The sequence below is a fragment of the Diplotaxodon limnothrissa genome, linkage group LG1 (assembly GCF_057381915.1).
Source record: "Diplotaxodon limnothrissa isolate DT_005_m linkage group LG1, D_limnothrissa_male_GT1.1, whole genome shotgun sequence".
In the NCBI taxonomy this organism is placed as follows: Eukaryota; Metazoa; Chordata; class Actinopteri; order Cichliformes; family Cichlidae; genus Diplotaxodon; species Diplotaxodon limnothrissa.
The window spans coordinates 16884966-16899824 of record NC_140596.1 but is presented as its reverse complement, the minus strand read 5'-3'; the positions used below and the strand labels follow the sequence as shown (position 1 = coordinate 16899824).

The 14859-nt window shown below is 38.1% G+C and overlaps 1 protein-coding gene across 2 annotated transcripts in view; it reads right to left on the bottom strand.

The window, feature by feature from the left end:
- Positions 1-14859, bottom strand: part of LOC146639603 (CUB and sushi domain-containing protein 1-like) — a 480470-nt gene that overhangs the window by 85856 nt on the left and 379755 nt on the right. For both annotated transcript variants that reach the window (XM_085353830.1, XM_085353836.1), the window contains exons 26-30: positions 12365-12556; positions 7529-7655; positions 7140-7351; positions 4811-5002; positions 2726-2864 (exon numbers count right to left, since the gene is read on the bottom strand). In XM_085353830.1, the coding sequence (XP_085209956.1) occupies positions 2726-2864; positions 4811-5002; positions 7140-7351; positions 7529-7655; positions 12365-12556 (862 nt within the window). The remainder of the gene's footprint in view (positions 1-2725; positions 2865-4810; positions 5003-7139; positions 7352-7528; positions 7656-12364; positions 12557-14859) is intronic.

Below are 14859 nucleotides of genomic sequence, written 5' to 3'. Positions count from 1 at the left end.
TCACACGCAATAAAAGCATGTGTTATTATGATCGATAGTTGGCGCTAAAAGCCTCAATTTATTCGGGATGCCAGGGGAAAATGTCAGAATGAGCATGTAATTGGAAGCGTTGGATGCAAAAAGCTATGAACGTGGTGCCAAAATGTTGCATCTGTCTTGACATCTGTCTCTTTGCACAGTCTTCGCCCTGACATGTTAACAGTTCTTGTTTTTTGGCTTTGTTAGCTAAACTGAACTGAACTCAGCGTGACACACTGGAGTGAGGGAAGAGGAGAATCCCAATTCAAAAGGCCTACAAATACGTATTGGAAGCCAAATTAACTTTTATAGTGAATGATGGGCAGTGTTTCAGCCTTTTAGTCCCATTTCTCCACAAAGATTCTTCAAAGATAAAAAAGTATCTGTAATTTTTTCCTTTCAGCAGAGAAACAAGCAGAGCAGCTTTTTTGGACTTCTACCTTGTTGTTATCAGGTCTCTTAAACACCACATTCAAACATCTGTCAAAATGAAGCAATCACTGGGATTTAGATTCAGACATATCTAATGACTGAATCTTACAATATCCAATTACGGGCTATGTGCACATTTATGCAAATGGAACATTAACATTTGCTTCATTGATATATGTATGGGTCAGAATTTGGCAGTAAATAACTGCATTCTTCTGAAAATCATACATGTCAAAAGTTACAGATTTCAGTTTTAGCTTTATTTTGTGGATTAGCTTGTAATAGATTAGACAAAGTTATCAGCGGAGTTAACAATAATATGTAACAGAAGACTATATCAAAAACATACTGATTCTCCACCAGCTGCCTCTTTTTAATTTGATGCCATTCTGCTTCCAGAAGGAAACATGTGCACAGTCCTAAACTTTAACTATTTTAGTTAACATATTATTCATCCCTTCATTGGGGATGCTCTTGGTAGAATGTAGATTAGTCAAAAACGATCTGTACACATCTTTGTACACTGTTTTGAAAACGCATTAGATGACAATGGAAAAAAAGGCTAGATATCTAAACTGTTATGGACTAGGTAATATGTTAGAAATGAATAGATGCTGCATCATTTTGTGGAAATGGAAATGATCGACCATCAAAGTGCTTAATTCAAAGACACCCCAAAATCTGAGTGAAAAAATGACCCGGCAAGCTAGTCCATTTTGCAGAGATTTCATTGCAGTAACTCAAAATGGTACTCAGTAGTTTGTATGGGCCGCACTTGCGCTTGTATGCATGCCTAACACCAGGTCATGCTCCTAATGGGTCGACACATAGTATCCATGGGCTCTCCTGCCAGATCTGGACCAGGGCATCACTGAGTTTCTGGAAAACATGAGGTCCAGTAGAAAATGTGGGGCCCTCAGCCATCCTCATGATGTCTTTTCAGATTGTTTGGTCATAGAAATTCACACCAGTGGCCTGCTGGAGGTTATTTTGTAATTCTCTGATAGTGCTTATACTGTTTGTAGTTGCACAAAGGAACAGATACCGGTCCTACCGATGGGTTAAGGACCCAACCCCATTCAGCTCTCATAGTGTAACTGCCTGTCTTCTGGAATTTCCTCCATGCTCTTGAGACTGTGCTTGGAGACAGCAAATCTTCCAGCAATGGCATGTACTGATGTGTTATCCTGGAGGAGTTGAACTACCTGTGCAACTTCTGTAGGGTCCAGTTATCGCCTCATGTTATCAGTAGTGACACTGGCCCTAGCCAGATGCAAACATTGTGGAAAAACTCTCATAGAAGATGAGGAGAGAAAAATAAAATAATTCCTGTTTTGGGGGCTGTCCAATATCCTGAGGTTTAACTGACTTTTTGCTATACTCTGATTAAAAAGTGATCCCTAAATTTGAGCAGTGTATATATATTAGTTCCGAATTTCCACTCCCATTAGTGGATTTTTACCATTTTTTTTTATCTGTTAATTTGGTCCATTTGGTAAATCTGGGCCTTAGGCTGTTAAAAGGTTATGATTTCTAAAGAGATAATCTTACTACAAAAACAATGAATTTTACTGCAGAATGACTTTTTTTGACTCTGCGATGGCCACGGTTACAGGGAGTCGACACTAAAACTTCTATAAACATTCATTAAAATCTTTAAAATTAAAATGTTTAATGTTTTCTCACACAGTTGGACAAACACTTTAAACATTTATATCATCAGTGAAATCATCGGCCTGTCCTGATGTGTTATTACAGTTGCAGTCCCTGATCTTTCCTGTTGTAACATCCTAATATAATCTGTTAATAATTTTTCTAGCAAAAAAAGCTTAAATACTTACCAGAATGTGCCAATAAGACATGTCTTAGTGACTGTGAGAAATATCAGCATTTTCAGGCACAATAAATAGACACGATTCAAGATGGCTTTTGTTTCATGCAGAACACACATACATTACATATTATTGTGACACTTATAAAACCTTAATTAACACGAAGTTATCAGAAACTGTCAAAGTTGCTTTGTTTTCTATGTCAACACCTCTTAAACATTTCCCTTTAAGAAAATAGAGCAGGAACCACCCCTTTATCATTAGGGAAAACACATAAAATAATGTGTATATGCTTAATCTGCCTTAAAGTGGCAAAAACATAAATTTTCATCTACTGAGTCAGCTGCAATTGTTAGCTTAAGGTTCATAAACATACATGCTTGGGAAAAGGGAAGGTAAAAGGTTAGTCTTTCATTAATAGATACAATTAATAGGTAATCTACCTTTTGAAGATGAGGGCAATGACAAAGTCTGGGTTGACTCGGATTCTCCAGTCGCACTCTTTCCCAGGCGGGTAGGGCTGGGGGTAGTTGGGAGACAGAATTACCCCAGAAGGACCACTGACGTTACCGCCACATGTTGCTGAAGATGAGAGAGAACAGTGAGGGGGAAAAAGGGAGAAACATTATTGCATAGCATTGGGCTTGGGGTTATTTGGACTCAGAATAACCCCTGATTGACCTGTCATATAAAACCCACAGAAAGGCAGAGACAAAATGAGTTAGTTGGTAATGGCAAGTATAGCAGAAATTGGTGAGGACAGTGGGAAAAACCCCTAGTGGACAATATAACCTCCAAAGGTGGTTGCAGACAGCAGAAGAGAAAGAAAGAGAGAGAGAGAGAGACTGCGAGATTTAGTTGCAGAGTGTAGGGCTGGGGGTAGTTAAGAGAGAAAATTACCCCTAGCGATCTTTTATCCCACAAGAAGCCAGAGAGCAGGAAAAAGATATTGGCAAGAGAGACAGAAAGATGCATTCAAGCAGCAATTTGGTGATGTGAAGGAAGAGTTAGCAACACAGAGATGTGTCTTGGGGCTGGCAGGTGGGTGTGAATGGATTATCAACAGTGAAATAGAAGTAAACAAAGGCATTAACACTTGCAAATCACTCACAAGCAGAAGCACACTAACACACTAAGTCCATTGTGCATAGTCGTGTATAGTATGTTTCATCTTGGGAGCTTTTGAACACAGAGGACTCGCTACCTGAAGTGAAAGTGCAGGACAGGGAAGCACCCTCTAAGTAAAGCGAAAATGGAGCGAGATATGAGCCCAACATTTTATCTACATTCATGCAAACCTGAGGTCACTAGCAAAGAGTCAAAGGCAATATCAGGGACAAAGAATAATGTGTTTCACACACATGGTTACAAGGCAATCTCTGGTCTGTGTAACTCTGCTGGAGGACTTCTATACACTGGTGGCTGATAAGAAAAGCAAAAGGCAACAGAAAAGGAGACCGTAGCATCTAACAGTAAGCCAGCTGTCTGTGGTGTCTTGGTGCAAGCTGGGTGGCTGACGACACGAGCAACCTGCTACTTCAGGAGTTTTCAGTGACTTGTGAAATCTGTCCGTTCTGATCCTTGAATAATTGAAAATAATGTAGCTCAGGACCTTGAATGGTAATCTCTTTTGATTTCCACATCCATCTACTCTAACGTGACACACAATGTCACATGTGAGACAAAACTGAACTGGATGACGCAGTTTATCAACAAAATGAATGTGACACATTAAGGCCATGTAGTTTGGCACCTGAGCACTGTTAATTCAAAAAATATTGGCATGCAGCATTATAAGTACGTAGGCTGTCTGGTGAGAAAAGCTGCTGTATTAGTGATTGTATTATTGAAAAGCTCAATGAATTTAATTAATTAAAAACATAAGGCAGGTTTCAGGGCTTTAGGCCATGTTTGTCCTTTAGTGAAGAAGTCAAATGCTTAAGAAGAGCGTAAAGAGGAATACAAAGACATAAAAGCATGACAGTGCAAAGGAGCAAGTGCGCCGGACTTTCAACTGTTTAACGTGGGAACTCAATCAACATTATTTCCATCATTCGACAGTGCTACAGATCAAACCTCGGGATAAACATACCAAGGGTGTTCAGTGTCCAACCCAAATATAACCTTAGGTGGAGTCTACCATTGTGTAGTGTTCAAATGTACAAAACAAAACAACGAGCCACCACAAAAATGCTACTAGTGCCTTTATAATATCCATCCATCCATCCATCTTCTTCCGCTTTACCCGGGGCCGGGTTGCGGGGCCAGCAGCCTAAGCAGAGAAGCCCAGACCTCCCTCTCCCCAGCCACCTCCTCCAGTTTATCCGGGGGAACACCAAGGCGTTCCCAGGCCAGCCGAGAGATATAATCTCTAATCTAATCTAATCTAATAATATAATTCATCATATTCTGTTTTTTTAGTGTGCTATATGATATATATAAGCCCCCAAACAAAGTGTAATGTATCACGTGAATTAACTGAAGGTCCAGCTTGGCAGTAAGAGATCCACAAAGAGCTGTACACCTACCTACACATGTTGGAGGGTCAGGGTGCCAGTAGAATCTGTTATCCATTCGCACACATGTGATAGTATCTTTGCCCTGAAGCTGATACCCTGGGTCACACTGGAATGTCATACTGTCACCAGGTTCCTTACTGTCCCCGTATCGAGAACCATTGACAGGAATGCCGGGGTCGTTGCAGGTCGTGGCTGTTGTGGCTGGAGAGTGCAGAAAACAAAGGCAGACAAATATTGATGTACTAGGAGCACAGAGAACAAAAGGAACTGAGACAGATGCACTCAAACGTAACATTACTGCCAGTGTCGTACTGTCAGCAGCAGAAGCAAAAACAATACACACACGCATAGCAGAGTGAGTCCAAATGGAGCTTATTATTATGTTATCATGCTGACAGTGACTAATATAATTACTCTACTTATCAGAAGTAGTGATATCGGGAGACACATGTGGTCACACTGACCCCAACAAGTTAGGTAATTTTTGGCTCTGCCTTCGAGCTAAGCAGCGTGCTAAGTGGGGATAACTAGATTTAGATGAACTTACATTGCCCGTTACTGCACAATCAGCCCTAAGGTGCTCCAAATACTTTAAGCATTACATATCTACAAATAACATTTCTATTTATTTACTTTTAAGATAGAACAGATAAATACGATTTAAGACTTAAAAAACAAAAACCTATCTATAACGACTTTAATTTTCAGAGTTCATCTTAGTTTGGTGTTAAAATGGCACAAGCATACTTGAGCACACAATTCACTTTATGGGCTTTAAAAATTGACATTTTTTCTTTTTCCTATTTTATTTTAGCTGAAACTGAAAATGCTTTATAAGAGTAACTGAACAGACGAGATTGAACAATGTAATTTTATATGTACAATTTTACATTAAAAATGTTATATATAACATTTCATAGGTATGGTCAACAGAAACAGAGCCAAATATAAAGGACCCTGACTCCGACATTTCATTTGGTAAAATAGCTTGGTTGCCTGTTGGTTAAGTACAACATAGTGCTTTGATCAGATTAATAATTGTCTAAAGAGTAAGAAAAAAATGATCTATGTTAAAAAAAATACAGCATAAATTGGATATTAAATATTGTCCCTTTCTGTTTTCTGAAATTCCAGCACTGTTTAGAGAAGGGATATCTATCCACCCTTTGGGACTGGACCCCTTAGGGGCTTAACATATAAATCTAAGGTGTTAAGTCAAGAAGTAAGGAGGAAAAAAACTTGGCCTTAAATAAATGCAAACGGTGGAGAATACCACCTCCTAAATCAATGTGGAGGTAAAAATATAAGGTCATTACCATAGTAATGGAATAATAGGGCTATAATTATGATGTTACCAAGGGCAAATATTTATTGTTTTCCACATGGAAAGAACGGGACGATGTGTAAGGATGGCGAGAAAGAAAAAGCGAGAAATATGTAGACATAAATTTGTATTACTTTAAATATTTGTAGAAAACCTGACAGTTATGCGTGTTGGACTTTTGTGTTTATACAAACCTGTATAAAGAACAGGTGTGTACGAATGGTCTCGTGAACAATCAGTTGACATTCTCGCCTAGTTGTTATGGTACTTTCTAAATCCTTCTTTCTCGGTGTGCCTCTGATCGGTTTTGGTGCCATAGTGGATCAAAAAGATTTAAATCTAAAAGGAGGATGCACAGACATTTTGGGGTCTACTGACTCAAATACCAAAGGGCATCTCTGCATCAAAATGGCACAACAACCATGCAGGTTGCCCTGGGACAAACGGCAGCAACAGCTTAGGTTCAGTGAGCTCATCTTAAAAAAAAAAGGGGGAAAAAACCCCCAAACACAAACAAAACAAAAACAGAAAAATCAATTCATTAACATTATCTACAAAATAATTAACAGAAAACACAAGACTACAGTTTCCCAAATAAATCTTTCATGCTCTAAAAATGAAATGAGACACCGTCTCTGGTGGGCTACTTCAGTACTTACTGAACATGGCTCCCAAGGTGAGATATTAAATGTCTCATTTGATTCTATGACTAAAGCTTTTTCAGAAATCCTGTTAAATTCCACATTAATGCCAGCTTAATTTTCTTATAGCCAAAATAGGGTTTATATGATTACCACAAAACTATATGGATGAGTGGTGAGTTTTAACGAAATTAATAGGTAATTTTGTAATTGGCTTTCCTTCATAAAGGGATCTGAGGGGTAAAGTAGGGCAGACCACCCGAATTACAGATTTAGTAGAATCGTGTTACATTTCTGAGCAGTTTCTCGTAACTCAAATGTTCTTCTTCTACCTCATGTTTAATGATATCAGTATAAAGAGAAAGCTACTTACTGGAGAACTGTATTGAGAATCCTTGCTTGCTGATGAAATAATCAGAATCAAACTGCAGCGTAAGTATGTTGAAAGTCGAGTGGATGTCTTCAGGTAACGCTGGCCCTGACCATTCTTTCAACAGGATCCCACCATCTGATGGTCCCGATGGGCCATCCCAAACTCTCAGAATATCGTGGCCAACCTCGGTGTCAAAGACAATAAAGTGCAGGCTGAGGAAACACAAAAATACAAGATTGTTTACTTTCACATCAACAGACTTATTTATTTATAAAAAAGCCAGTTTCTATTCTTCAATCCTTTTGTGAAGCATTACCATTAATGTAGAACAGGAAATACCCCAGATAACTGCAAGTCATTGCGACATTACTCACGTGCACTTAAATTACCTGATAGTTTTTCCTGTATCAGCCTCTATAGTCCAGGTACAGTGGAGGTTGTTGTCGTATGGAGCAGGATATCCTGGAGACAGAATCCGTCCAGACACCGCACCAGTTATGTGACCTCCACACTCAGCTACAAGGACAGGAAGCAAGAAGATGAGAGTGGAAAAAAGTGCATATTTGATGCCTTAATTTATGCAGCTTAAAGTGTCAGCAGCTGAAACACATCCATCCATTCACTAATGCATATTAACCAAGATATTTTAAAACACCATAGCAGACATTACTATGCATAATAAAAGAAAGCATAAAGGAACAATGGAGCAAGTACTGCATTTTATGATAACTTGTATAAAAAATAAAAAAAATTTGAATCCACATTTTTGCACAGATTTGACCTATTAGTGGCCATGTGATCCCAAACTTTTGATCAGCTGTAAAACAGCCTGTTTCAGTTTAAATTGCATGCTCAAAAAATGTTTTGTCTCACTCCCATTTCTTTTTGTTGTATGTTGAAGCTCTACTTGGGACCTTGTTAAGATCTAACCACGCAAAATATGATTTTTTGCCATTTTCCAAGTGGTCTTAAACGTTTGATCGGGACTGTATTTGACTGGGTCTTCTTATCCTCGGGTTGGTTTGGAGAAGTAGGGTTTCCACCAGTTTTAGATCTGGCCCGACATTTTGGCCCACTGAAGACGATTTCTCTCTATAAAACCAGATCCTACATTAAACATTTTATGGTTGTCTTTGTATTAATGTTTCAATTTATCTCTATAAGATGTAGCTTCTGTTCTTCGCTGTAAATTGCACTGAGGTGTGAAGGTCAAGTTAAATGAGATTCAGTTAAGAACTGCTTGAATCGTTAAATCAACCTTGAATTATCCAAGCTTTTGGTATAGCGTTTCAAGGCTGGCAAATAACTTTGATGACTCTTTTCTGTTAAGGAGTTCAAGAAAAAAGTTTACAGCACAAGTGAGTTTTTTGTTAATTTTATATTGTTTTTTGTGGACAGAGAGGTTAAAAATAGTGAATATGGACAAATCAGGGGGCAAAGCTGGTAAGAGATTTAAACTCATCATGGTAGCACATAGCGCAAGAAGATGACTGCTGTTTAGGTATGTCTGTGTGTGTGTATGTACATCTGTGCATGTCTGTGTGTTTGTTTGTGTGAGTTAAACGTGCATCATTAACACAGCCCTACAATCTACAAAACCATGGCAACCTACTGTTGTTGCATTACCCTGGGCAGAAAGCACACAAATCAGAATTTCCATGTGAAGACAAACACAAAGGGTACTCCAAGAGACAATCACACACAAGGCCAGGAACATACTTGAAAACATTTCTACAGTTACGCAAGCACATCCAGACATGTGAACACACCCGCCAGCATCCACAGTACAACAACATAGTTGTTTCTGTCCCTGGTGAATGAAAGCAGGAAAAGAAAGGCAACTATTCTGTTGTGTTTTTATCACTCTTGCTGGCAGATAGGACTTACAACACAACTTGCAAAGTAAGCCTTGGCCAATTTTCAGAGAAGAAGTTTTAAAGATCAGGCCAACAGGTGTGGAGAATTTTGATGAGATATTTTCACACCGTTGCAAATTTAATTGCTGTTCTGGCTTTGACATATACTGATGAATGTACAGGCAGAGGGAAGGTAGTTAAAGTTTTTCCACTTTAAAAGAAAGATAAAGAGTATAGTTTTGCTTTACTTTACCTCTGCCTTTGACATTAATTATTGTCATGTAAATTTTGATGAGACTGTGTTGCCTCAGTGTAGACAGAGGACTGCAGGAGACTCAAATGTAAACATTTACTGTATTTACTTGGTACAGTATCAAGGGGAACCAGGGGAAGCACACATCCTTACAGGTCATACTATCACCACAACTCTGAGCTTGTCATCACACTGGGAGAATGTTTATACTTTAGACAAATATTCTGTTCATCCCTTTATTCAGATAAAGTACTTTGCAATATTTTGCCTGCAGCTCAGCTTTGTGACCTTAACATGGCAGCATACACAAATAAACAATATTTATATATGCCAGGGAAGGACTTCAAGGCCAATAGAATCCTGCATGCTGCTCTGGGCTTGACCCTTTGGGACCTTTCCAATAGAAAAGCAGAAATCTTATCTCAGTAACATAATTTGCAACGAAAAGACTATTTCTGTTGTTGAAAGTAAAATTATGTAGGACACAGAAAAAAGTAATGTGCCAAGCTATGGTGAGGCGTAACTCATAATAAATGGACACTGTACAAGAAAATACAAAAGATCTTTTTTTTGAAAAAAGATATAATTATCAAAACAGTTTTTTCCAATAACAATATGTATTGCTGTAATGAAACTGTTCCATGTAAAGATAATGTGTGAGTGAGTGCTGTAGTAATGAAAGTTTATACACATGTGTGAACTTAAAAGTAAAAAAATATGCAGGCATTTATTTAAATTTGATCTTTCATGTTTTTTACTTTTATAAAGTTGTATGTGAAGAGGTGGCTTGGTTATTGTGTTCATGTCTTGTGTTTTTATAAGTACATGCAAAATTGTAAATTTATATGTGTTGTATGAAAACCTGGATTTTACCAAAACTGAAATATTGTCGGAATAATTTTCCCCTCTCCTTGTCAGTTTGAACAAGGAGAGGGGAAAAATGGAAAAAAGATATTCTCAAAGTAGCAGACAACCACTCTTGGTATAGAAACAGCCTGAGGCAAACCTATCTCCTGATCTCCATGCTTATGCACATAGATATGGGAGTAAGCAAGACAGACAGTGGAGGAGACAGTCAGAGAGGCAGAAAGACAAACACTCCAACAGACAGACAAAGGATGAGCACGCAAAGGTAGCTACAGAGGTAGTTAGCCCAGGGCTCTGCCAGCAAGTATTCTCCCGGTTGCTGGCTTACCTGAAATAAGGCAGTGACAGAACAGCTGCAAAAATTTTACTGACTGCAGAGGCATTCAGGGTCACACACACACACTCTTCGCCATACACATCCATTCACACACATTGTTTTTAGTTGCCATTAGAAACCACAGCTGGGTATAACCCACATGACAGACTTCAGATGTACTGGCAGGTTACAAGACACATGGTTAAGCACTACAGTGGGGAATTCCAAATTAACATGTGCTCTGTGCCCACATCTACTCAGCAAGATGGAATACCTACAGGAACTGTGCTTTCATTTCCAAAATATGCAAAGCCACACAATATTTATGAACAAAATAGGAATTATGGACTTTAAAAAATTGCAAATTTCCTTTAGGGGGTTCAAAGCTAGCTACAAACAATACACGTAAACAAACCTTCCATGCTTCACTGGCGGTTGCTGAATGAAAATAAGGAATCAGAATGACCAGCTGTACTTGTTGTAGTTAAAATATGAAACAGCTTTTACACACTTAAAAGCAAGAGAGGGAAACAAGTTAAAAAGCACCTGAATCTCTTGGCATACTTTTCTCAGAACTAATTAAGAGGTGCTAAATGTCAACTAAAGGTACAGCTATCCTCTGATAGTTTATCTGCCTGAAAACGTTAAGAAATGCCCAAATATATTTTAAATGGGCCAAATACAGTTTAAAAACTATTTTTACTATCTGAAAAAACACTGTGTGCAGTCATGTGGTGGTCAGTCATTGCAAAACTGATATACTGTAACTGCTGTAACTGTCTGTTTGTGACATTTACATTGGAAATGGATGATGATTCTTTTATTTTTAAATCTGTGGTCAGCATTCTCAACTACTCAAGTAGTGTTGTTGGAGTTGGAGAGAAGTGCAGGAGGGCTGTCCTTTTTTAAAAGTTTCATTTATCTTCATTTCTGTCTTTTCTTATTATTTATGATTCTCTGTTGCAGATTGAGTCAGAAGGGTTGAAGAAGTGATTCCTATTAAGAGGACAGTTTTAATCATGAATCATCAGTTTCATACGGGTGTGCAGTAAGTTTGTTTAACAACGAAAAACTTTTTTTGTTTTATATCTGAAATGATTGCTATCTAATTTGACTAAAATGAATTTTGAGCATGCAGACAAACAAACTTTGTCATTATACAACTTTAGAAAAACAGCATGCGGTCAAAATTAGGTTATATAGCAAGCAGTCTGTATAGTCGTGCATCGAAAAAAGAGTTATTGCAGCTCTTCTATGACATAATATCTCTGTTTGGTCGTATTTTACCATAATTTTATTCAAGAAGCAACAATTTCAGATGAATCAATATTGTTTCCTACATCACCTTCAGTCTCTTCTGATAGAATATTCTATTTGCTGTGCATGCTGAGAATAAAAGAGAAAGCTGAGGCTTCTGTCAAAGTCTCTGGCATAAAATGCTCTTCACACCTTCAGGGTACTAGGGAGTTGTCTGGCTTACATTATAAATTCATCACTTCAGAAATCACCCTTTATTTTTGCATCTTAACCACGCAATCCTTAAAACAGAGAGCACGATGCACTAAAATATCCTACCTGATGACAACCAGATGCCACAGTGCATGTAATCTCATGTGCACAGGCCGATGATCAGAAAGGCCAGTTTTTATGCAGAAATTGTATTAGAACCACTACATTTCCCACAGTGTTGAATCAGTCCCCCACACGCTCTTTTGAAAGTATTCATTTGTCTGTTGACTCAGTCACTTGTTCTCGCACACTGTCTTTTGAATCATCATGCTGCAACTCAGAAACAGACATGAGTAGCTTCTCCCTGCTATATCACTCACTGAATTGTATGAAAAAGAGAGTTGTCCAGAGGTTAATAATTCAGATCTTGTAGTTCTGAAATATTGATGCAGAAGGGAACCTACACATATGCTGGCATACTAACCGACACAGGAAGGAAGCGGCTTGTCCCAGACGCGTCTGTCACCACTGAGGCAGGTGAGTGTACTGCTCCCATGAAGACTGTATCCAGGGTTGCAGGAGTACAGGACAAAAGTGTTGGCATAATGACCGTCATCCTGGATCTTATAGCCATAACTAGGGACACCTGGTTCCTCACAGCGTACTAGGTCAAAACCTGGGTGGAGACAAACACACAGGGATAGTGATTAGGTCTTCCTGTCCATGCTGCAACACTACCTTTCACACAGGATGATTCTATTCTGGACAAAAGGACATAAGGTTATTGTATTCTTCTCCAGAATCTCACTACGTCCTACAGAATTTCAAGGTCTGAACACAATGTTAATACAGGTACAGGTCTATACAGGCCAGAACATCCAGACTGGCCAACAGCCTGTATCCACAGGCTGTGAGGCTCCTGAACTCTCTGCCCCCCTCTCACGGACAATAACCATATCCAACTTCTTAATAGCAATGAACTGGTCTGCATTGGTGCATCATATCTTTATTCTCTTCCCCCTCCTGCCCCCCCCCCCCCCCCCTTTCTTAAATAGATAACTATCATATCTGATATCATATCTCACAGTACAATAATATTGAATGGGTTGCATTGTTGTATTTTGTCATGTTTCTCAGGTCTTTGTCTGAATTTCTACGAACATTATTGCTAAGGATTGTCTTATTGCATTGGAGTCACACTGGGTTAAATATGTACACTTGGGTTTTAAGGGGTATTTATTATTTTCTTCTTTTTTTGGGTTGTATGGAAGCCCCAAACGCAATTTCATTGTTCTTGACAATGACAATAAATAAATAAATACTAAATACTAAATACTTGTGACATAAAATTATAAAATTATGCTTCTTTCTGTGACATTCAAAAAAAAGAAAAGTTGGGATTCTCACTTTCTGAAAATATAATGAGAGTTGTAATGGTAATGGAAAGCATTGTCAGTTAAATTTATGCAGTGAAAATGTGGAGGGAAAAAAAGCATTAAATGATAATTTTACATCCCACATACACACAGAAAAAACAGAGTTTCTAACTTTCTAAGATACACAAGAATAGAAAAACTTCCTGCCATTAAGGCAGATGGTTAAACAAAGACACAAGAATGCAACCAACATATGCTTTTTTCCCCCCTCAGGTCAGCTTATGATAGATATAGCATTCCCACTCAGATAGGGGTTGCTATAGGGACAATAAACAGTGAGCTGTAAAAAAGCTCTTTATTCAAGAAGATTCATCAGTTAGCAGCACAGATATTTAATTATCCAATAAAGTCAGCGATACTTAAATTTCTACATGGTAAATTTCAGCTTTTGTCAATGAAAGTTTAATGACATATTTGGCAGTGCGTTGCTAAATTGTTATGATGATCACTATGAGTCACTTGACTGTTGGGTGATGTTATTATATGTAAACCTGCTAAGTTTTTACTGCTTGCCAGATTCAGGGCATAAAATGAGAATCCACTCAATCTATACGTTTGACTTTTGTGTTTAGACCTGTCAATTCAGTGAAAACAGATTCACCTAATGGTAGCACTTTATCAGTAACAGTAATATTTTGATAACAATATAATAACCTGCAAGCAACAAAAATGGTAATAACTGTAATATGAATTGCTGTATACTGACTTATAGTTATCTATGGTTACCTAGTACTTTTTGTTTCCCTTCATAGGTAATAAGCCAGAACATTAAACATAATAGTTACATTGTTACATCCAAATAAATAATGCTATAGACATAAGTCAGGAATATTTAGTCCTGACTTGAGTTTAGTACCCTCAGTTTTTGTCTGAGTATCACCCAGCGTTTAAATTTGAATGTAATATTAGTCAGCTATAACCACTTTTGCTACAATGTAATTACTTGGCTAATAATGTGGTAATTAAGGGGTTATAACTTGCTATTTCTGTATTATTACGTTCTTTGTTTTGCCGCTATTACCACATTATTACTAAACTGTAATAGAAACTGCTAACAACCGGCTTTCTTAATGTCCTGAACAGATGTGCACATTATTTTATTTTCTGTATTGAAATAGCCTCTAATAATGTGCATTACTGAAACTGTTTAACTCAGACTCTGACTCTGCTTAACAAGCAATTGCTGCCTCCGTTGATCAGGAGCCATTGCTTCCTCCCTTTCTTTTGTTCAAACCTTATATCAATCTCTCTTATCTATCCATCCGCTCATCTATTGCAGCAGCGCTTTGAAGAAGGTGTCACCTTCTCTGGTTTAATGACTCACTGATTGATGGTTGTCTAATGGCCTAACTGACATACAGAGCATATATCTGGCGTCCATATAACATCTAGCTTCATTTGTTTGTCCCTTCGTCCAGCCGCTCTTCCACTCGAGATGTGTCACTTTCTCACCTTCTTTTAATGACTTGCAGATAAATGCTCCTCTAATAGCCTCTTTGACTTACACAGCAGCTGCTCTTGCCTTCTTAAGAGACTCACTTTA